At 33.4% G+C, this 23,437-nt stretch overlaps 1 protein-coding gene and 2 long non-coding RNA genes across 3 annotated transcripts; 1 reads left to right on the forward strand and 2 right to left on the reverse strand.

Moving 5' to 3' along the window:
* Nucleotides 1–379: 379 nt before the first annotated feature.
* On the reverse strand, nucleotides 380–1,389 carry LOC128546302 (uncharacterized). The gene is made up of 2 exons (XR_008365921.1): nucleotides 1,135–1,389; nucleotides 380–980 (listed from the first exon to the last, which is right to left on the reverse strand). It is a non-coding gene; the product is annotated as an uncharacterized LOC128546302 (long non-coding RNA).
* A 5,125-nt stretch (nucleotides 1,390–6,514) lies between these two features.
* LOC128546303 (uncharacterized) lies at nucleotides 6,515–8,372 on the reverse strand. Its single transcript, XM_053516711.1, has one exon. The coding sequence runs from the start codon at nucleotides 8,293–8,295 to the stop codon at nucleotides 7,204–7,206; it is 1,092 nt and encodes a 363-aa protein (XP_053372686.1). The 5' UTR covers nucleotides 8,296–8,372; the 3' UTR covers nucleotides 6,515–7,203.
* Nucleotides 8,373–11,559: 3,187 nt separating this feature from the next.
* LOC128546304 (uncharacterized) lies at nucleotides 11,560–12,477 on the forward strand. The gene is made up of 3 exons (XR_008365922.1): nucleotides 11,560–11,788; nucleotides 11,994–12,083; nucleotides 12,342–12,477. It is a non-coding gene; the product is annotated as an uncharacterized LOC128546304 (long non-coding RNA).
* The last annotated feature ends 10,960 nt before the right edge of the window (nucleotides 12,478–23,437 follow it).

Below are 23,437 nucleotides of genomic sequence, written 5' to 3' on the forward strand. Positions count from 1 at the left end.
AGATTGATTCACAACGGAGACCTTACAGACGAATTCCTATAGTAAAAAAAAAATAAAATTTATAAACAAACCAATATCTAACTTTGAAATTGAACAATGGGTAAACCAATTAAAAATTAAAAACTTTAGGGGTGTATTTAGTAGAAATAATTTACCAAGAGTGAAACTCTCGGAGACCACAGGTTTACCAAAAACGAAAGAAAAGGTTGAATGTGGAATTATAAATTTGGACGACTCTGTTAGTCCTGGAACACATTGGGTTTGTTACTTTAATACTTTGTATTTCGATCCATTTGGGCTTCCTCCGCCGAAAGAAGTAATTAAATATATACCTGGGGTTAAGTATAACAACATACAATATCAAGACAAAACAAGTACACTCTGTGGATATTATTGTTTATTTTTCATAAAAATGTTACAAAATGGTATAAACATTTATGATTTATTGTATAAAACACTGAGAGTAAACAATGTAATACATAATGAACAAACAATGATAAATTATTTTAATAAAATGAGTTAAAATGTATCAAGAACATAATATTCTTTACTACTAACAAAAATGTACCATAAACATTATATTCCATACTACTCTAAAAAGCGTATGTTCAATCATGCATATGCCTATGGCATACTCAAACGGTTGAGTGATTCTCACAACATAAAAGTATTATGATATTCAATCATGCATATGCCTATGGCATACTCAAACGGTTGAGTGATTTCAATTTCTTTTTTACTTCACTGTATCTGGTTTCTCTTGTAGTGCGTGTTGTTTTTTCGATGTCAATTGATGTAATTTTATTATATCTTGTTTTAAATGTTCGTTGTCTTCAAAAAGTTTTTGTAATTCGTTTGGTTCCCAGACGTATTGTTTGCAATATGAATTATTCCATTTCTGTATTTCGTGGTCATTGGGGTATTTTTCTCTCAAATATACAGTCAGACCATCGATATCTCGGTAAAACTCTTGAATACTCCTGAAATGAAATAAAGAAATAGTTCTTTAAAGTTTTGTACCACTTACGTATTCTACAACGTATAAATACATTGTTTAGATTCATATTAAAATATTTAAGCAGCGGGCTAATAGTCTAAAATTAGTAAAAAGATATATAACAAAATATAACTTACATTATAGTCCTTTAAAACTCCTTTCTGTTCTGTTGTTGTAGGTATAAGTTAGCAGTATAAAGTTATTTACTTCCATGAAACTTTTTTATGCTAGCAAGGTTTTGGTGTTAATCAATTACGTTTGTGTTGTGAAATACGTTATATTTGTTTACATGTATCTTAACAACCGTTCATAACCATTTTCAGAAAATGTCACGTAAATCCCATATAACATTTTCAGAAAATACGTCAGTTATTTATAACCAGGTTTTCCGAAAATACGAAAACGAAAGTAAAGTAAATATGTCTGTTATTTATAACCAGGTTTTCCGAAAATACGAGAAAACGAAAGTAAAGTTAAAACCTGTGGGTTTTAAATTGTCCGGCATTAGTTGGTTCGGACCAAGGGTTATAGGTCAAGTGGGGTCAGATTGGCTTAGAAACGCTATTTTATTCACTACTCCTCGGCAACTGTTACGGGTACTGCAACGATACCAGCCAACATATTTTCTTAAATTATACATTATTCGACGAGAATTAGATCTATTTTTCCTTTATGGTGATGTAAAAATCATTGTTTTACACCGACAAATATTTGAAATATGGAAAGAAAATCGTCGTTTTTTGTGTAAAAATTGGCGTTCAGTTTCGCTGCATTTTTCGGCTTTAAAGCGACATATTAAAAAATCCCTAAATTAAATTTTTTATTTTTTTTCATTAAACGGTTTTTAAAATGTATACAGAGTCCAAATGAGAAATAAAATTTGGGGGTCACCGACTCAAGTTTTTCGGTACATGTGATTATTTCCCCCACCCCATGCGTAAATTTTGTACCATAATTCGACGTCTGCAAACAAGTTCGAGACAACATAATTCGGTCATTGTGTTAAGCTTATCATCTGCATCATTTAGTGTTTTACTGGTTCTTAAAGACCTTTATACAAAACAAGAACAAACATTTTGTTCCATGGTAAAACGTTTATATATAAACAATGATGAAAGGCATATTAATAAGTGAAATCCGCGGCAGTACATTTCAATATATTATATAACGTGCCACTGGCCGAAGCGTTTTGTATCTTTAAATGCGTCTAGTGGACAAAATTTGATATAATTAAGGTGGAAGGCGCCTAAATTCCGAAGTTATTTGGTTCCGTTTCGATATTTGTTTAGTATAAAATCAAGCACATTCCTCATATAATGGGTATTTTACATTTTTGATATTTCTGTAACTTTTTTCTCCGCACCTTAGACGTCCATTTTTGAGGAACCGTGATTTCACGTCCGTCGAACTGTTTTTGTAAATCGTCCTGTTCAGTCAACAAGTTTCTGCATTTAAAATGGTACATTTGTATATAATTTGTAGTGATCACTTAACCTTAGACTCGATATTTACGTTAAAGTTACGTCAGAGCGACAAATATGACACTGAGTTTTGAATAATAATAAAAAATATCCCTTAATCTTGTTTAATGTAAAACCCAAACAATATAATTTGACTAAAAAGTAATATGATGATGAAAACTTCAGCGCAAATGAGTATTTGTTCCTGTAAATCTTTTTAAGATAAACTCTACTTTTAGATCCAAATAGCCTTTAATAGCCTTTAAAACTCTGTTACCGTGGGCGAAATTATTACGCTGAATTACTCTACCCCTACCCCAGATAAAAAGTACGTAATTAAACGGGTTCTTGTATGTCTTGTGATCAATTTTTAACCAATTTTAAGAAGAATTTAGTGAAAAGAGTCCTTTACAACTTTGCAAGGATTTTTTTAATTACCTCTCAAGTTCATGATTATACATGATTGGTGCAAACGACATTGTAAACATTTACAAAAATAATAAGAAAAGTTAAAAAGCCCCAATACCGTTATGTCATCATGTTGGAATAAACATCATAAATTTATTTAACATAATTATAAATTTTAAGTTTTGGAGATATTTGGATTGTTTGGAGAGTTAGACACCCCGATTCCAAATAAAGTGCAGCCACGTGGAAACAGAATATATTTGCTGTACGGAGGCTGTTGCTCTGAAAAGGTTTATCAATTTAATAACGCTAGATAGAAACACCATCCTTTACAAAGAGGTTTTAGCTCTCCAGCGATGTGTTTTTAGAAAGGTCATCCTTGTATTCATAGACACATAATAGAAACATATTCCATATATAATTTCCTAACATTAGAAACCTATCAAATGTAACAAATACGAGTAAAAACTCTGCTAAAAATGATAATTATTCCATAAAATAAAAAAGAAAGAAGTGTTTGTTTTAGATTTAGCGCTGTTTTCTGCTACGATAGGCGGTTAACCTAACCACTGTTCCTCAACAAGTAACTTTCAACTTCACCACATAAAATCGGAGGACGAATGATTTCGGACAGATACCTTCTACCAAATTGTCACGCCCTACCCAGGGATCGGAAAAGCGATCCATAGTACTGAAGTGGATGGGATAAAAGAAACAGCGGTTAAACATGTATAATTCTATGATGCAGTTATCTATATGAGTGACTCAAGAATCGTAACTTTGTACGTAGGACCGACGGCTCTAACATACTAGTCCTGGTTTCGTATTTACGAGAAACTAGGATTTGTACCAGTACATGTATAATTATGTGTAAGATTTTATTTTTGAATAATTTTATAAAGCCACGCTTATGTGTTAATGTAACTTTAAGACAGTATTTAAAACGAAACCTCTTATATGAGCCGCGCAATGGGAAAACCAACAAAGTGTATTTGCGACTAGCATAGATCCAGACCAGTCTGGTAAAGACCCATGCTGTTCGATAAGGGTTCTATTATTACAATAGGCTTTGAAAGCAAACAGCCCAGATCCTGACCTGTCTGGACACATGCTGGTCGCAAACGCACATTGGTTTTCTCATGGCGCGGCTCATATCATGATTGTCCTGAAACCCATATCTCAGATAGTGTCCTTTGCTATAAAATTTCAAAATAATGATAAATTAACTCTGACTAGTAAAACCAAATCCCGCCGTCAAAATATGTGAACATTTGCGTGGAGCGGATAATTAACCGGACAAGCCCATGGAATCTAATCTTATTGTCATAATTATGTTACTAGGCTAGAGAAGTAAGAAACGAAATAGTAAAAATGTATGACATTGGAATGTGCGTGCGTGTGTGCTTATGGAGGATTAGGGATAATATCTAGAAAAACTAGAAACAATCAAGGTTTACTCTCGTTGAAGGCAAAATTAAAAATATATGAAACTGTTGTATAATACTGATCTATAATATTTTATAATAATGATGCTTTAACTTTTTGTTTCAAATGTGATATCTCCGAACTATCTACACAATTGTATATGTATGAATTCTTCATTTTAGCAGTGTATTACAACGGAAATCTTGTTAATTGGTACTTTGAATAAGAAAAAGATGGGAAAAAATCATTATTATATAGAAAATATATTTAAAGCGATTTTCAAAATGGCTGAATTATGATGTCTCGAACGTATCTGCAGACGTCGACTTATGGTACAAAATTTACGCATGGGGGTGAGGGAAATAAAATCACATGTACCAAAAAAACTAGGTCAGTGACTCCCCAGTTTTATTTGTCATTTGGACTCGGTATATATTTTAAACACCGTTTATTTAAAAAAATCAAAAATTTAATTCAGGGATTTTTTAATATATTCATTTAAAGCCGAAAAATGCTGCGAAACTAAACGTCAATTTTTATACTAACACGATCCGCAGCAGTTGCTATATAAACATATTGCGAAATTACGATAAAATATAGCTGTTCCATTCCACCCTACGGTTGTAACATGACTGTGAGATTCTACATGCAGACTAAATACTCTACTTTTTCAGTTTTCAGTGCTAGGTAGTAGTAATAAAAAGTACATAAAATTTTCTGAATAAATGATGATTTTATTTGTTTATATTTTTACCGTAGGAAAATGTTTCAGCCCGGTAAGTTTCAACTTCAGCATCGGTGCATCTAGATCTATATTTGGTCGTGTGCGCAGTTTACAATTTCTGCCTTGTAGGCACCACAAATGTCAACTAGATTCTACTCTGACAGTAAATAAATAACAATTCATGTTCCAATCTTCCAGACTCAAGCGTTTACGTGTTTATATGCCGCAATTAATGTTCTGGCGTGTATATTTCAGAGCCATCATGTAGTTGACGTGTACTATTTTTAGAAACTGCATATATAAATTTTGAATGAAGTATTTACTTCTGATTGCTATATCCGACCTTAGATGTTATTGAAAATAACATTCTCACAGCAGTTACTACTTAATATTTTAATCAAAATTTACTGAATATCGGAACTATCTACACACTTCTGTATGTATGAATTCTTCATTTTAGCAGTGTATTACAACGGAAATCATGTTAATTGGTACTTTGAATAAGAAAAAGATGGGAAAAAAATCATTATTATATAGAAAATATATTTAAAACGATTTTCAAAATGGCTGAATTATGATGTCTCGAACGTATCTGCAGACGTCGACTTATGGTACAAAATTTACGCATGGGGGTGGGGGAAATAAAATCACATGTACCAAAAAAACTAAGTCAGTGACTCCCCAGTTTTATTTGTCATTTGGACTCGGTATATATTTTAAACACCGTTTATTGAAAAAAAAAATCAAAAATTTAATTCAGGGACTTTTTAATATATTCATTTAAAGCCGAAAAATGCTGCGAAACTAAAGTCAATTTTTATACTAACACGATCCGCAGCAGTTGCTATATAAACATATAGCGAAATTACGATAAAATATAGCTGTTCCATTCCACCCTACGGTTGTAACATGACTGTGAGATTCTACATGCAGACTAAATACTCTACTTTTTCAGTTTTCAGTGCTAAGAAGTAGTAATAAAAAGTACATCAAATTTTCTGAATAAATGATGAATTTATTTGTTTATATTTTTACCGTAAGAAAATGTTTCAGCCCGGTAAGTTTCAACTTCAACATCGGTGCATCTAGATCTATATTTGGTCGTGTGCGCAGTTTACAATTTCTGCCTTGTAGGCACCACAAATGTCAACTAGATTCTGCTTTGACAGTAAATAAATTACAATTCATGTTCCAATCTTCCAGACTCAAGTGTTTACGTGTTTATATGCCGCAATTAATGTTCTGGCGTGTATATTTCAGAGCCATCATGTAGGTGACGTGTACTATTTTTAGAAACTGCATATATAAATTTTGAATGAAGTATTTACTTCTGATTTCTATATCCGACCTTAGATGTTATTGAAAATAACATTCTCACAGCAGTTACTACTTAACACTTTTATCAAAATTTACTGAATATCGAAAAATTCCTTTTTATGCAACGCTTTCCGTTCGTGGGAAGGTTTTTATAATAGCATATGATAGGCCTATCGAGCTAAATGTAGTCCTGGAAAATGCGAAGAATATGCGTAGTTAGAATCGAAATAATAAATATGTTCCAATAATTTTATCAGTTAGTCGTTCGGATGCGAATATTTAATCACTCGTGCTACGCACTCGTGATTTAATTATTACGCATCCGAACTCCTGCCCATATTTTATTAACTGATAAAATATAGGCACATATTTATTATTTCTTAAGTCAAAAAAGGCGATTTTCTTTCCATATTTCAAATATTTGTCGGTGTAAAACAATGATTTTTACATCACTATAAAGGAAAAAATAATTCTCGTCGAATAATGTATGATTTAAGAAAATTTGTTGGCTGCTGCCGTTGCAGTACCCGTAACAGTTGCCAAGGATACGCGGCAACGTCAGACTTTTCAAAAACGGAATTGGTGGTCAACTTTGACGTCTCGTTTACAAAAACTGGTTGGCTCTATTAGTATTAAATAAACTGCATCTTGTTTGAAATATGGTCAACTTTACACATGCCAAATTTCAAGACGCTACTTGAAAGTTCGCAAAGTGTCGTGTTCTACCTTAAAACAAATCTTAATTACAACAAACTTGTTAGTTATTATTCAATTATCAAATATCAGCTAGATTTTCTATCTCCTGAACATGTCTTTACTTTCTCTGGTACTACAAGCACAATGCTGCGACAAAATTTAAAGATAAATGACTGTTACTGGCTTTTATGCATTTCTGCAAGCAGATGGATTTCGGCTTCAAATTTTCCCTGGTATATATATCCTTCCGCCACGTTAAAAAGTATGTCATTGTTAAACATATAGTGCAATTGAGTCGAACTACCGTCTTTGAAAGTCATTTTGAATGTGTTTGTAAAATTTTCATTTTTTGTTGTGCCATTTTTTATCACAAATCTTCCTACTATCGAAATAGTAAAGCCATCTATTTTGTTCTCATCAATCGAAAGCTGGAGCTGTAAATTGCTGTAGCTATTATACCTTTTTACACTGCATTTTGCATCCATGCCTAATAATCTGAATTCCCTTGACTGCCAAATATCTTGGTACTTTAACTCCTTTACTACCAATGATAACTCTAATGATGCTCCAGTCCATCCCGCACATGCTTCGATCTCGCGTGTTTCTGCTGCTTTAAGCCCGGAGAGAAGGAATTTGTATGCAGCTTCAAACCATCTTTTCTCCTTTTCGGTCTCTTCCAAACGCCTTACCATTTTATCTTGGATCGCACATATAGTTTTCAATGGAACTGACGACCTCTCAATTGCAATGTCAAGATCCGCGACTGTTCCATAGGATATTTTTGTTATGCATTTCTCAAGTAAACCATCCAAGTTGTAAGTGGTTGCATGCTGCAACATGTCATATAGTTCATCAGTGGACAGTTCTTCAAGCCTGTTAATAAGAAATATCTCGCATTTGGTTTTCAGACAAGACACTTGATATTCGTCTGCTAACGGAAGTACTTTGTAAACGTTCTGTTCAGATATACCTGACGTTATACTAGGGTAGATACATCTAAGAAAATCTTGCATGTCATCAAATTTCTTCCCTGGAAGTTCCATCTCGGTTTGATCTTTCTCTTTAAAGTCGGACTGGAACATTTTCTCAAACACTGGAGACACGAGTGCAAGTAACGCCTTCGTTACATAAAGTTTCTTGTCCTCTACAATTAAAGTGAAATCTTCTTTCCATGTTCTTTCGGTGAAATCGAAAGTAGGTTTGCTTGCAGAAGATACTGATTCACACTTCTCTGATTCATCATTTCCGGTACGCAAATATGAATCCATTGTTACTTATTTAATTCCGAGTGAATCTTGCATATGCTGTTCAATATATTCCGTCCTTCAAAGAAACAATCACTTGCGATAATATACCGACTTTCTAGAATCACTGGATCGATATACGTCGCCAGTGCAGCGAGTACACCAACGAACGTAGGTTCCGCCCACAACTGTAACTCCACCCACAACTGTCGTCCGCGTCTAAATACAAATACCCGGTAACAGACGGTAGTTTATAACAACTAGTGTAGGCACTCTGATTCTGAATCATAGTATAATAAGAAGACAATACATTTAGACAGGTGTGTTGAGTAAAGTAAACAGAAAGTAGGGTAACAATTACAAAATTAGCAAAGGTACTAGTAGGTGCAGTAAGTTACAAGGACAGTCTACAGGAGTTTGCATGTGTTCCATAGTATACTTACATATTGAGAGTGTTGAATAGTATCGAATGAATAGAATGAAATAGCTTAATATGTAAAATATTAGTACATGTAATCAATGGTGCGTTATTGATCGTTAATTCATTCTGAATATAAAAAAAAAATAAAAAAAATACAGAAGTGTCAATTGGAACGTTCTCCTGACTGTCTCTCTGTCTCTGTCTGTCTCTCTCTGTGTCTTTTCTCTCTCTCTCTCTCTCTTATTGTGATTTCTCAAGAGGTTAAACATTACAATACAATACATACTGCATTGAACATTACGCTCTTATATTTCTGGGATATTAATAAGCAGTTAAAAAGAAGCTGTACATGTAAGTATCAGGCATTGTACGCCCTTGTCTTTGTGAAACACAGAGAACGAAAAATAATCATCGTAAGAAGTATCTTTATGTCCTGGAAAGTTATAATACATACTGGTTATGGTGATAAATTGGATGGCTACTGACTTCACAGCGTTGTGTGTATTGAACGTATACACCATTTTTGAAATGTATAGGTACTATATATACGCAAAACATGCTTATTATTGAAAGCTGACCAAATTTCAACACCTCAGCCTACAGTTATATGTTGTAGGTTTTCTTCTGCTATCACAACAGTTGGGAAGGCAATGAAATTTCCAGCTATAAATTTTAAGGTTACATATATTAAAAAAACAGCATATACACGGAGGAACAGTGCACCTTTAAATTCCATGTAATGTTTTTAGTATGAATTGAATCGCCACTGTGATTTCAAAGACAAATTTCATGGACTTTAATGCCCCTCGTGTTCGGAGCGTACTCTTTTAATATATCTATTTGGACACATTGACAACATACTTTCAGCAGAAAACTGAAAGTCATACTGGTTCCTACGTCATGCTGAATGTCAACACCATGTCTGCAAACATTGTAATGGTAATTTCATATCATTTTGAACGTATAATCCCTTTTCATATGCCACTGGGAGATAGCCCAGGTAACTACAGGCGTTGTTTTCATGAAGAATACAGTTGGACCGTTCGACGAGAAAACCTGTATTAACTTTTGTTCATGAAGAAACTAAAAGCAAGTAAATTGCAATACAGTTATCTAAGGGAAATCAAATTATACAGTACCATATATTACAAATATATGGCATTTGTCATGGCAACATGGCAACGGAAATTCCAAAGTACCATGAATCATGAAAATATAAAGGTATATAGAAAAAAGGCCCGTGATGAAGCGAAAAATATACGGTTAAGTTATTTTTCATTAAAATCATTTTAAACTGTTCCCAAATATTCAAACGCATGATGTTTAGTAAGTGATAAATTTGTTGCATTAATGACATGGAAATGTTTCCTGCGCTATTTTCGCGATTTTAAAATATAGCAATAGCATAGTAAACAATACTTGGTAAACTGTAAATACCTAAAGTGCATTTTTGAAAATTGTTTAAGACCGATGTCAGTGTGTTGTTGTTGTTGTATTGTTGTAACTGATCCAGATAAAAGCCTAACTATAGTAAAGGAACCAGCGCGGGAGCCATCTGGTCTAGTCGCGTAATGGGGGACAGGTTTTTGAACATTAATTTTTCACATGGCATGGCAACAGAGGTCTAAATTAAAGCTAGTTTCTGTTTAAATTTCATTGTGGATGTATTTTTGACATTTTGATAGGAAAAAATGGGAAAGCAGGTTGTATTTGGTGAAGTGAAGCTCAGTTGTAGTATGAGTAGTACCTCCAGTTATAGCAGTGTGATTTTGATGTGATTTTACAGTAAGCAAATGTGACAAGAGAAATCTCTCTTAGAAGATACATGACCCCTACTTTTCTCTTCATTTTATATCAGTTTTATCATAACTCTTTAAAATGAGGTAAAGCGTTGTTCTCTGAAATGGGTCCAGCTATGTTTGGTAGCTCTTTCAAAAATGTCAGTTTTATATAGAATATATAGGGAAAACTATTTTCCTGTTTGTGACCTAAATGGAACCTGTGTCCTTTCATAAGTGGCGCAATGCTGGAAGGGATGCTGGTATACTGGGGACCAATCAAAATCCTTGGCACAAAGAGTGCGCTGTCAGTGCGGTCCGATCATAAAAATACAAAAGAATTTATTGAAAAAAGTGGAACTGATACACTTTTCTCTTATAAACTAAATTAGAGACGAAAATATAGCGTTCCAGTATTTCCAGCATTGTGCACTCAATTCGAGCTCTTACACTATGATTCTTATAAAAGACGTAAAATATATAAGTGAACGTAACCTTTGCAAGCTATGATGTTTTATTAATCTGATATACACTGATCAAAGATCAAATGTTATTGGAAATAATTAAGCCTGCGACTAAATAATCTATATACCAGTACTATTCAATCATGTGTCACAACACAAATGTACTGATTTCAACTAAGAGGATATTTTGTTTATAGTTACACAGCAATTGAAAATGTTAAAGAGAGCTTTATTTGGTCATATGTGAACCAACAGACTTACCTAATTTAATTATATTAATATTACTTCTTTTTCTGCAGCTTCAATGTTAGCCAGTTGAGGATCATCAGGATTAGTATCTATATGTGGAACTTGTTTAACATTGTCATCCAGTTCTAACTGTAACTGAACGATACTGTTCGAGCCTCACTCGGGGCGTTGAATTCTTCTATGAGGACGCCATCCAGCTGGTCTACAGAAGGTCAGTGGTTCTATCCAGGTGCCCACTCATGATGAAATAATGCACGGAGGGACACCTGGGGTCTTCCTTCACCATTAAAGCTGATAAGTCGCCATATGACCTATAACTGATTCGTTGCGACGTTGAACCCAACAAAAATAAATAAATGAGAGATGCTATTGTAGCAGGGTCAGTTTTGGGAGTCTAGTACTGTTTTCCTCTTTCCGTTGTTTTTAGTATCCTTCCTGTAATTATCCTTGCTCCTTGTTGGTATTGAAAGTTTAAGCTGCTTGAGTTACTTCCCTTTGATCAGTAGCCTGGAACAAGCGGGTTTTTCAGATAGTTATCAGGGAGTCATTGCTGAGAGCAATATATATAATTTTATGAAGTTTCTAGGTCTCATAGAAATTATAAGGTAAATATAACCATGTCTGTTTTAATAATGCTCTATATGATTGTGTTAATTATTTTCTTGATTTGGAAATAATTAAGAAATGATTTATTTAAATTTTACAAGAATCCAAGATGGCTGCCAATTTCTCCTTCTGTCAATCTGTCTAACAACTGCATTTTTTATTCATGTTCTATGCATGTCACTAAATACTGCTTATTGTTCACAGCATTCACAGCAGCACCCACAGAGTGATCCTGTTTGTATGTGTGAAGCCATCAGTCAGTTGTATGTTTGGTATTTGGTCCCACAGACCTTAGTAAGTACTTTTTATTGTTGTTATTCCTTTTTGTACTATTTTTATATACTTGGGTTACAGCCCAAACATATAATGTTGTCAAGATTTGTATGTCAAGTCCCCAGACCGCTGCACTGGTCTTAATACGGAATATATTAGGACCATTCGATTGATATTTTATTATTATATATGTATATGTTGTAATGTATGTTTATAATGAGTATGATATATATCCATCATTGGCAAGGTATTAAGGACTTTTTATATTTATAATTGCAGTGCCATTGTTTTGTCGACTTGGCGATTATATCCCTCAATTCTGTTGACGTAATTGTATACAGAGTAAAGAATCATCGCATAGAGACGAACAGAGTTATTTATCATTAACACCCCTAAATTGACAAAAGTTACACTATCTAAAATACACTGACGAGGTATGAAAACGCAACAAACATATGCCTGAATATATTTTTACTACAAAAAGTTTCAGCTTGGAATGTTCAATATAAACACATCTTGATACTCTATTCCTATGGTGTCAATTTTACGCTGTTTTGCTGATTAAATTTGAACCAGATGGGTATAGAGTATCGAAATGTGTATGTGTTGAACATTTGAAGGTGGAGCTTTTTGCAGAAAAAAAATTATATATTCAGGCATAAATTTGTTTGTTGCGTTTTCATATCTCGTCAATGTATTTGATTTGTTACTTTTCTTGTCAGAATTTAAGGGGAAGAGGAATCCCCGTTTAAAGGAAAGTTAATATTAAGCTGTTATAGACCTTTTTAAACCATGCTAATTCCTTAGCAACGGGAAACAATTTTCGCACAAGCGCACTCTACGTAGGGTAAAAAGACATGACTGCACAATATAAATTACGTTAGAGTTATACTGTATTTCAATCTATTCAATGAATAATGAGTTTGTTTTATAGTAAATATCAACTGAAAGACAAAGGAAAATATATGTAGATCTTTGCAAACCCACAGCTGATATAGTTTAACTAATGCACATTATCATTGATGATTTTGGATTAATAAACATTTTTTTCAGCAATGATGTTCTCCACAAATTCAGGTTAAGAACAATGAAACAAAAAATATTTTCCATGAATTAATAAAGTTTTTGTTCCATTTCCTAGCATGATCTCACATAACTTACAACCTGATGCAACTAGCTTACATGACAGATACTTGAAATTTAATTAAATGTCGCAGTTGAAAATAACAGTTCAGCCTTTGATTTTTTTATCCAGTAATACTGATCAATTCATTCCGAATTCAAAGAAAAAAATAAAATGAATAAATAAAAATCATAAATATAGTTAAAATCATTTTAAAACTGTTATTTTTTATTTCTATTGTTTCTTCGAATTTGAAAGTTTTTATATGACACTATCGAATTGGTTCGGACGCGGTCAGATTTAATAGAGAGGGTGCGTGTAGCAGGGAAGGGTGTTCTACATTTACATTCTTTATCTGTTCTAATTTTTGAAGAATTCAAGTTTATCATAATTATTCTATTAAATTACGGATAATGACATCTGCTCATGATACATTTTCGATATGAAAATGATCTAGCATGAAAACATAAGAAATAAAATAATTAGAGATTTGAATTCTAGGTGTTTTCCTTCAGTGTGTAGTTATAGTCCTGGATTGATTCATATCTTACGAATTAAGATTTTTTGTAACTACACATTATAGTTTTAAATGGAAAATGTCCATTAAAGTTCCAAAATATATTCTTATAGAACTTAAAATACTAGGTACCTCGTAAAATGTTTATTTTTGATTCACAAGACGGCTCCGCCGCGTGATATATTAGTATATTAATCCGAGTGCGTTCTTATATTATGGCATTGATGACCGAATGCATTAAAGTACATCACATCAAAGCCATCTTATATGCTTCAGTAAATTTTATGATCCGCTCTAATTAGGGGACACCCCTGAAAGGATCTTTATTACCACGATGTCCTATAATTTATCATGTCATTTGCAAAATAGTTACGTAACGAGTTCCGGTAGATCACTTAAAACAGCAACCTTAGTGACGTGGAGCCGCGACCCCCAAGTATGTAGATATCATTCAGGTCGGAGAAAAATATATACAAGAACTATTTGAAGTTGTGGACAAAATAGATATAAATGAAAAGATATGACATTTTTAAATGGAACAAGTTTTATATTAGTATGATGTGTGGAAATGGACTGAAAATGCTTGTTCTTTTCTGACGAAAATATTAATAAAGCAGGCTTTTCAGGTAAGATATGGTTAAAAACATACATGTCTTTAATCAAAGCATACTGTATAATAAATTACTTGACTGAAATCAACCTTATAGTGGCAAAACAATTCGTAATAAAATGATGATTTTGTGTAGGTTTTCTTATAAAGTGTAGATTTTGCTCTAACACAGACAAGTATAAAAATATCAACTCTTGAAAAACAAAAGGAGGAACTAAGAAATGACATGTCATATTTACAGGCACAGTCTGTGTGCAACAACCTCGTGTTTTCTAATATCCCTGAGGCCCCGACCGAAACCAGTGAAACTACCGAGGTTAAACTACGTGAATTTCTTAAAGAAAAAATGAAAATCGCGGAAGACCTAGTGAACAAGATGTCCTTTGAGAGAGTTCATCGAATGGGAGCTTAGCATGACGGAAGATGTCGCAACATTGTTGCCAAATTCACATTATATAAAAGAAGAACTCGTCCGAAAACAGTGGAAGACATTGTACTCCGTATTATGTGAATGAACAATTCCCAAAAGACATCGTGGATAAAAGGAAGAAGCTCCTTCCTAAAATGAAAGAGGCCCGGCGGGAAGGTAACACGTCCTGGATATCATATGACACCCTCTACATTAACGGCAAACCTGTACGTGACTAGGAATACGCCGAGGGTGAGCTAAAAATATTATCCTGGAACGTCAATGGACTTGGAATAAATAAAAGAGGCAATTCAGTTTGTAAATATTTTATCAAATCAGGACATTATTTTCTTGTATGAAACATGAACTTTAACTTTTATAGAAAATTCCAACATCGAAGAGCGAAAAGGCCAAGCGGTGGAGTTGCTCTATATTATAAAGACAAACTTTCAGCTGGTATATCAGTTATAAAAAACCAAAATGACACGTGCATATGGATTAAATTAGACAAAAACTTTTTTCGTTTAGATACTGATGTTTACATATGCGGTATTTATCTCTGGGGTGAGGATTCTCCGGCATACAATACGAACAGTGTAGATTTATTTGAAATTATTGAAAATGATATTGCACACTTTGAGAATAAAGGCCCTGTCTATTTAATAGGCGATTTTAATAGTAGAGTAGGCGATAAGAGGGATTTTGTTGTTTTCGATCATGTCAATGAGTTTTTTGATGACGATGGTTATGTTCCCGATAATAGTGAGTTTGAGATTTCAACCTTCGCCTTCCCCTTCAACGTATCTCATACATATTTGGGGTAAAACGTCACCAATATGCGTGTATTTTATTTATATCAGACGTTGCTACTAAAGTTTTCCATGTAATATCAAGTAAGCCTAAGACTTCTCTTTATTACTATGTGAAATAAAAAGCTTAATTTCAGGATTTCTGCTTATTAAGTTATTCAATTATCCATATGTATAATTAGACTAAATTTGATGCGAAACACTATCAACAAGTATGAGAATAATGAAGTTTTGTATGACTAATGATTTTAACTAAATACATTGAATTGAACCTGGAAGTATGAAGTTATCAACTGATTTTGAGAAACTTTGAGATTTTGTTCAAACTTTAACTTCTACGGCATATTTGTGTCCCCAGGCGGTATCGATTATACCAGATGGGCCTTTTTGTCGTATGAAGTAAAGTTTAGAACGTCAGGAGATATGATATTACGAAAGTCAAAACTTCAGTCTTTTTGCATCTACTTTGTCCACATACTCGGCATCAAAGACTGAAATCTGGATGGAGACACATGGCATGACAGCCATTTTACTTGAAAAATGAATAATAACGCGCGATTATCATTTGGTGGAACATTTTATTTTCACTTCCAAATAAAATCAATCCGTTTCTGTCTGACACTTAATACGACAATTGCGTTTTAATTATAAACATAAAATGGTACTAGTAAGACGGAAAATTCTTCTGAAGTATCAGACAATTTCAGATCTATGATATCATGATGCGAGAAGTTTCCTGTTAGCCGTATGGGATAACTCCATTCTTTACATGCACGGACCCAGAGCCTGGCAAAGGGGCATTGTGGGTCAATCCCCCCTTTGATTCTTACATTTTACAAAGAAAATCGGTCTTGAAACTCAGTTTGACCCCCAGCCTCCACCACAGCCCTGAAATGGGTGACCTCTTCTTTAAAGTTGGTGTCCCTCTAACCAAAATTCCTTGATCTGTACATGCTTTACTTATAAACAAGAAATATCTTTAAAAATGATGGTCGGCGAATTGTAATAAGGAAAGAAGTTTATGAATTTTTCATCTAACATTCATCTTTCATTTAACATTTTTCAAATTGCAAAACTAACACCGCACTTTAGCAATTTAAATGGTTCTCTTTTAATTTTTCGCAAAGGTTTCGTAGGGTTGCAATTTTGTTTCGTTTATCCTTAGACGAATAATTACAGCAGTAGTTTGATGAAGATTCATGAAGCGGTTCATGAGAAGAGGTCCTTAAACGTGTTTATATTTTTAGCTAAATTGGTCCCTATCCCCATTTGTAACAAAATAGCAGGAGACCTTACGATATTGTTACACATCGAGTTTGATAAAAATCCATTACATTTTAGTGGTTAATGCCAAAAAAAGGCATATCTACTTTTAGCTATAGTGGTCCCTAATAGGGCCCAAGTTCCTATATAAATAAATTTGGAAGAGGACCTTATAATGATGCTCCAGACCAAGTATGACAAAGATCCACCAAGCTGTTCATGAGACGCTGTATAATGGCATTTCTAGTTTTAGCTCTAGCAGCCCCTAAAAGGGGTTAAATGTCCCAACTGAACAAAGTTGGCTGCGAGCCTAATAAAGATGCTACAAATGAAGTTTGATTAGAATACATAAGAAAAATCAATTAAAGGATTTTTTATTGATTATTTTTATTTATTTCTAAAATAGGCCAACTGATCCCGCTTTAACAAATGCATATTCGCTATTCATGAATCTTTGGACAATGACGTCACACCTATAAAAAAGTGAAGGTCAAGCAAAACATACAACTGTAATTATTTCTGTTTCATAGTTTGACCGTAGTGTCATATCACATAGATAAACTGTATGCAGCGTACCTTCATTTCAGTGTAATGAGATTCAGTCATTATATAGCATAAATATAATAAAACAGATTTCAAATGAGTTCAATATTTGCATACCATACTAAAGAAAAATATTCATATATAATAAATCAGTTAAATAATTTATAACAAATATATCAAAGCAAACAAGTACTCATTTTAATATGCAATCTGAATAAGTCACAAAAGCAAGAAACCTTTTCATATACAGACGACAATTGTAACAAGGAAAATCTTTTAAAAAGCACTTCTCTACATAAAAGACTCTTATCACACCCTTATTCATGTGATACGCAGACCGTATTCTGCTCTTTCTTTAATTTGATATATGTTGGTATTTGAACAGGTTTTTATCATATTTATTAAACTTACTTATCATTTTGAGATATATCAATATTCTTGCTAAATATACTGATCCAAAGTTAGCTTTAAAACGGTGAACAGCGTCGTTTAGGATAAACGCTTTGTCTACATTTCACTCAGCGTAGCACAATCAACAGAGTGAAAGAAATTGGCACTCTCGTCCAATCAGGCAGAGTGTTGCATAAATCTTCCATTTTGATAAATTATCTATAATGCGTTATCAAGTAGTTTGATTTGCAAACTGAAGTCACGTGGCATAGGTAACGAAAACGAATTTAGACGGCGTCGCCGAAAAATTGTATTCAAACAAATAAGTGTATATGCCCACATGTTATTTTGTGCCACATTTTTCGTCGCCACCTAACATTTCTTCACTGTTTCGCTAGACAATATTGGTGACTTGGCACGATTATATTGTGCTGTCTTAGAGTTTGACATTATACAGAGTCATACAGAGTATCATGATGCCAAAACGTATGATATCACGAGAGTATAATACATTTGTTTCGAATCGCTTGTTAAATGTATTCATAAATTGTGTATACTGGCTCATTTTATCATTCGATGTACAAAGTACCAATGGATGGATCCGGGCTGTCAATCAAACTACTTGTTATATATGATATTGACCAATAAGATAACGCGGATTATTCAGTGCACTTCCCTTGTTGCTAACCAGCCATTGCTTCCCACAAGCTTTCACTTAGAAACCGTTACTGATTAATTCTCATAAGTTTGATACATTTTTGTTCGAAGGAAATGATGTTGAGGTGTTAGTCGGGAATATGTAACGCCGACGAGCGGTACCCGGAAAGGCTAGAAGGGGGGAGATTTATTTTTTCCGTAAACCAAAGGCAGATTTAGAAAAATATAAGCGTTGAACGTTGAACGGATCAATAAGCAATCTGCTCAAATGTAATTCTAATCCACTTTATGTTAAAACTGTCATGTGTGTCACTAATGTGCATGGTATAATATGATAGCATACATAATACATCATGAATCGTCTGTCTCTCTTTACTCGGAATTTAATATGAATTGGCTCAATTTATTTTAATTTAGGCCGACTGTGGAATTATTCAGTTCAAGACATTAGATATATAAGTCATTTATATCTTATTTCATATAAAAGAATCAGCTAACCTTTTTCAGCAATATATTCTCGCCGTTGAAAGTATGATCTATATTTTCGCATTTGACTGTATACGTAAACTATACTATATAAAAATGCTTTATTAAGCGACCAATCTTCTTAATAATTTTACAAAAAATACCAACAATATTATTCAAAAATATAAATAAGATCTGGACAGTGCACAGTATATTAACTTTATTTCAAGACGTTTTTTTTGTGACAGATGAAACGTTAGCTTTTATTAATCAGACATTAAATCGAGAGCATACAGATAAATATTCGGGAGTGAATTTTAATACTTTATCATTATTTATTATACATGTAATGATATTTCTTTTATATTTGTAGACAGCAAGTATGACAACAGTTTTCCCTGTTTCGACACCATTCTGCTTTATTCTAGGAAGCCTGACAATTAATAAGTTTAAACTGATTTTCCTGTCAGTTGCTCGCTTTTAAACGCAATTCAAAGAAAACAATAAATATGCGCACATGTCCATGCGGTTTAGAATGTCGCTGATTATTTTGTTTCAATTTTTTTACCTTACGACAATCGTAAACTATTTATAACTACCATAAATACTATAATATAATAAATGCAAATGGGTTCATTTTATCTGTTTTCTCCCCTTTTTTTGCAAAATAAAGATATATTTAACTATACGAACTGTCGAGTTGACAGATCACAGGTTTTCGTTTCCTTGTTTCCAGCGGTCTAGACACAACAACACAACAACATGGTTAATAGGTTTCGGCAAGATCTTTGTCCCTCTTGGTTTGTGCCTTTGCTGTGATAGATTTGTACAACTTTGCTGGTCTGGAATTTGTTCAACTAAATTGTGGAGGAGATTTAGTCAGCCCTATAATATGCAAGAAATGTCCGCCTGCACTGAAACAAAATTAATAAGACTACCAAATGTTCACAATTTGTAAGTTTGTACGCAAAAATTAGTACTGAAATATACACCAAGCATGGACACGTTTATTTTTAAGACAACTGCGTGGTATTTTACAAATATATATTATAATATAATGGGAACAATTAACTTAATTGATATCACAGTGGTGATCGACAGATTCGCAATCAGTTGCAACAGCAGCGCGAGCGCAAAACATACTTGTAAAATGAGAACAGCAGAGTATTACGCAACGTTAATAAAGAGCTATTGAACCACTTAATAAATTTCTTTATCTGTTGAAAATGTTATCTAGATGTAAGAAATCACTAACACCATAAGTAACTGCACATGGTGTTTGATATTTTATCGTATTAGCCTAACGTTGAAGTACAGTCTCTACGACAGAAGTGGACATAATATTTTGATCAAATAAATTTATATAATAATCTAAGACGTAATTTCTTTTCAAATGTGGCATAAAAGATAACTATGATTATGATTATACCATGCATCTGCATAAGGACGCAACAATTTTCCTGCTAACAATATCTAGTGAAGAACGGAAAGTGTTCTGTCTTTGAGAACGTCAACATTTGGCGCTAACTTTTAAAGTGGTTTCTTCTAAGTCAACCTCAATGTCATGTACATAACATTTTGTAAAACAATTAAGCCTCTTTGATAGCTATTTTGATGCATTTTTGTTCATAACTTGATAATTTTTTCACATAGAAATAATCTGAAATACTTCTAGCGAGTCAATTGCTAATGTACATTAATCCGCCATTTTGAAAGAAGCTTGTGGGAAGCAGCAACAGTAACTAAGGGGCTGAGTTTATTGATCGGTTTACGGATTCATGCATTCAAAGTAAGGATTGCCTTTAAGAAAAACTAGGAAACAGTAGTCAACAGCATGACGGATGAATCTGTCCTTTATATTTTATGGTCATGTCTTTTGTGTTCAAAGTATATCGAGAAATGCATTTGAAATAGTTGGTGTCTCATGTTTTTGTTTAAAAAATATTCACTGTATTATCTTTCAAGAACACCATCAACAATAGAATACGTTGATATGTTAATCAATTTTATTTCCTCTCATGTATGATTTACAATCGTGCATTGTATACTGTAATCATTTCATATAAAACCTAAATATTCGGAGCAACACCAACGAGTTTTTACATTGTTCACATTGTTTCGTTTTTTGTTTTTTTTTTTCGTTTTTCGGTTTTTTTTGGGGTTTTTTTTGTTGTTTTTTTGTTGTTGTTTTTTTTATCGTAATCGCATTAATATGATGAATAGATGATAGTTAATTGAAATGTTTTTATTTAATTTTCATTTTTAAAACCTCTTGTAAAAGTCCTGCCCTTTCGGGCAATTGATATCAATAGAAAAAGTAGAAACTTCACAAAATGCACGAAAAAAAACGATCATAATTACGAATAAATTGAATGGGCGGATTAAAAGAAGTAAGGTTCATTCTAAAGTTTGAAATCTCAAGAAATTTTAATCGAACTTCAACTTTATACGTCAACTTCGCAAGAGACGTTGAAGGGGAAAGCGAAGGTTGAAATCTCAAACTCTCTATTAACAGGAATTTGGCCTCGGCCAATGCGCTATCCTCAGACAGATATTGGGGTCAATATGAACTCATTTTATTAATAATATTGCAATTTTCAGTTAGTGATTTAGTATAGCTGGTTAGTGCTGGAGTCCTTGGGAAAACCCAAATTGTAACGAGGCAATAGTGTTGTTAGAAACAAAGGATTAAATATATAAGACATTTTTATGTAAAAATTATTCTAAGACATTGCTTTCATCGTTAGGAAATTAATTCTTTTCTTCCTTAGCAAATTAGCTCATATATATAACAAACTTTGTTTTTCTTAAACTTATCAAAGATATTATTCCTTTTCAGAAGTAAAATATTCAGATGGATTTAACATTTGAATGTTATGTATATATTCAAAAATGTTTTTAATCTGATATACAGCTGATCAAAGATCAAATGTTAATGGATATAATAAAGCCAAAGCCTGTGACGAAATTATCTATATACAGGTATTGTTCATTCATATGTCAAAAAAAATGTGTTAAATTCAATTATGTGGATATTTTGTCTGTAGTTATAGAGCAATTGAAAAGGTTACAGAGAGGGTTTGCTTGCTTCTGGTAGAGTTTCTATTCTTGGTCATATGTGAACCAACAGCCCCTCATGTTAATTTCAATATTGCTGTTGCTCCGTTTTCTGCAAAATTTAATGTTAGCTACTTAAGGGTCACCAGGATTTATATCTATATGAAGAATTTGTTTTATATTGTAATTTAGATCTAAATGTAACTGAAAGATACTTTCTAAATGAGCCGCGCCATGGGACAACCAACATAGTGGGTTTGCGACCAGCATGGATCCAGACCAGCCTGCGCATCCGCGAATTCTGGTCAGGATCCATGCTGTTCGCTAACAGTTTCTCTAATTCCAATAGGCTTTGAAAGCGAACAGCATGGATCCTGATCAGACTGCGCGGATGCGCAGGCTGGTCTGTATCCATGCTGGTCGCAAACCCACTATGTTGGTTTTCCCATGGCGCGGCTCAAATTATTTTATTTTGTTTCTTTTTCTTGCCAGGACTTAAGGGATGCGTTCCCTTTAAATGAGTTGCTATTTAACGGCATATGAACTTAGGATATGCAGGAATAGGTAGAGCTGTTTTGAAACTGGTATGGGTTTGATATTTTCAATCTTTCGATCAATTACTTTATAAACTGTAGTGTTCTGCTTTCTTTCTTTATTCTACTATGTGGTGTTTCCTTCTGGCGTGGTGCATTATGTTAACACTTGCATTTCCCTCAAAAGATGTTATAGTCACTGGAAGCAGCTAATTTCAAATAATGCCATGTCCTCTGCCAACATTCATTCAGAGGTAAGCTACCAGTATCATAATTACCATTACCAATAAAAGTGAAAACTTCAAAGTATTCAATTTTATTCAATGTTTGGGGGACATTTCACAATAAACATTGAAAAACTTCCCATGGTCGCTCTATTGTTCTTCTTCGGAATGAAACGGTTTTCTGTCAGCATATGGTTTATCATACCGCTTTCTTTCCGTCGTCTTGTTTTGATTAGCTTGGGTATAAGTTGCTTCCATCCGTGAAACATTTTGATACTGATCACTGTCTTCTACCCGAATGTCTTCACGCTGGTCATAAACTAAGCTTCTTCACAGTTTGGGGTGAAACTAAACTTTACAATAATTAGCTTATTTTTGCCCGAATATAAATTATATATCATTTACTAACACGCCGGTCGGGTGTTATTCTAAACCTAGTTTTAGCGACATCCTTAAAAATAGTAAAGTGAAGAGATCCGACATTCAATCATTTTCTAGTTTCTTCCGTTTCACACTCTGCAAAATTGCAAAAGTATTATATTGCCTCGCATTGATTCTACAAGTCGTTGGTTACCCTTCAAATCAAATAGTCACTTTCCCTACTTGTAAGCAATTTTGTCAAAAACTTTATCATTTAATTGTCAAATGAGTCTATCTCTTGAAAATATTTTTACTCTTGCTGGTACTACAAACACAATGCTGCAACATAAATGACTGTTACTGGCTGATATGCTTTTCTGCAAGCAAATGGATTTCGGCTTCAAGTTTTCTCTGG

This window comes from Mercenaria mercenaria, chromosome 10 (assembly GCF_021730395.1).
Source record: "Mercenaria mercenaria strain notata chromosome 10, MADL_Memer_1, whole genome shotgun sequence".
NCBI classification, from domain to species: domain Eukaryota; kingdom Metazoa; phylum Mollusca; class Bivalvia; order Venerida; family Veneridae; genus Mercenaria; species Mercenaria mercenaria.

What these genes read in the sequence shown, in the direction of transcription:
- LOC128546303 (XM_053516711.1), bottom strand. Translation starts at nt 8,295, where the DNA reads ATGGATTCATATTTGCGTACCGGAAATGATGAATCAGAGAAGTGTGAA.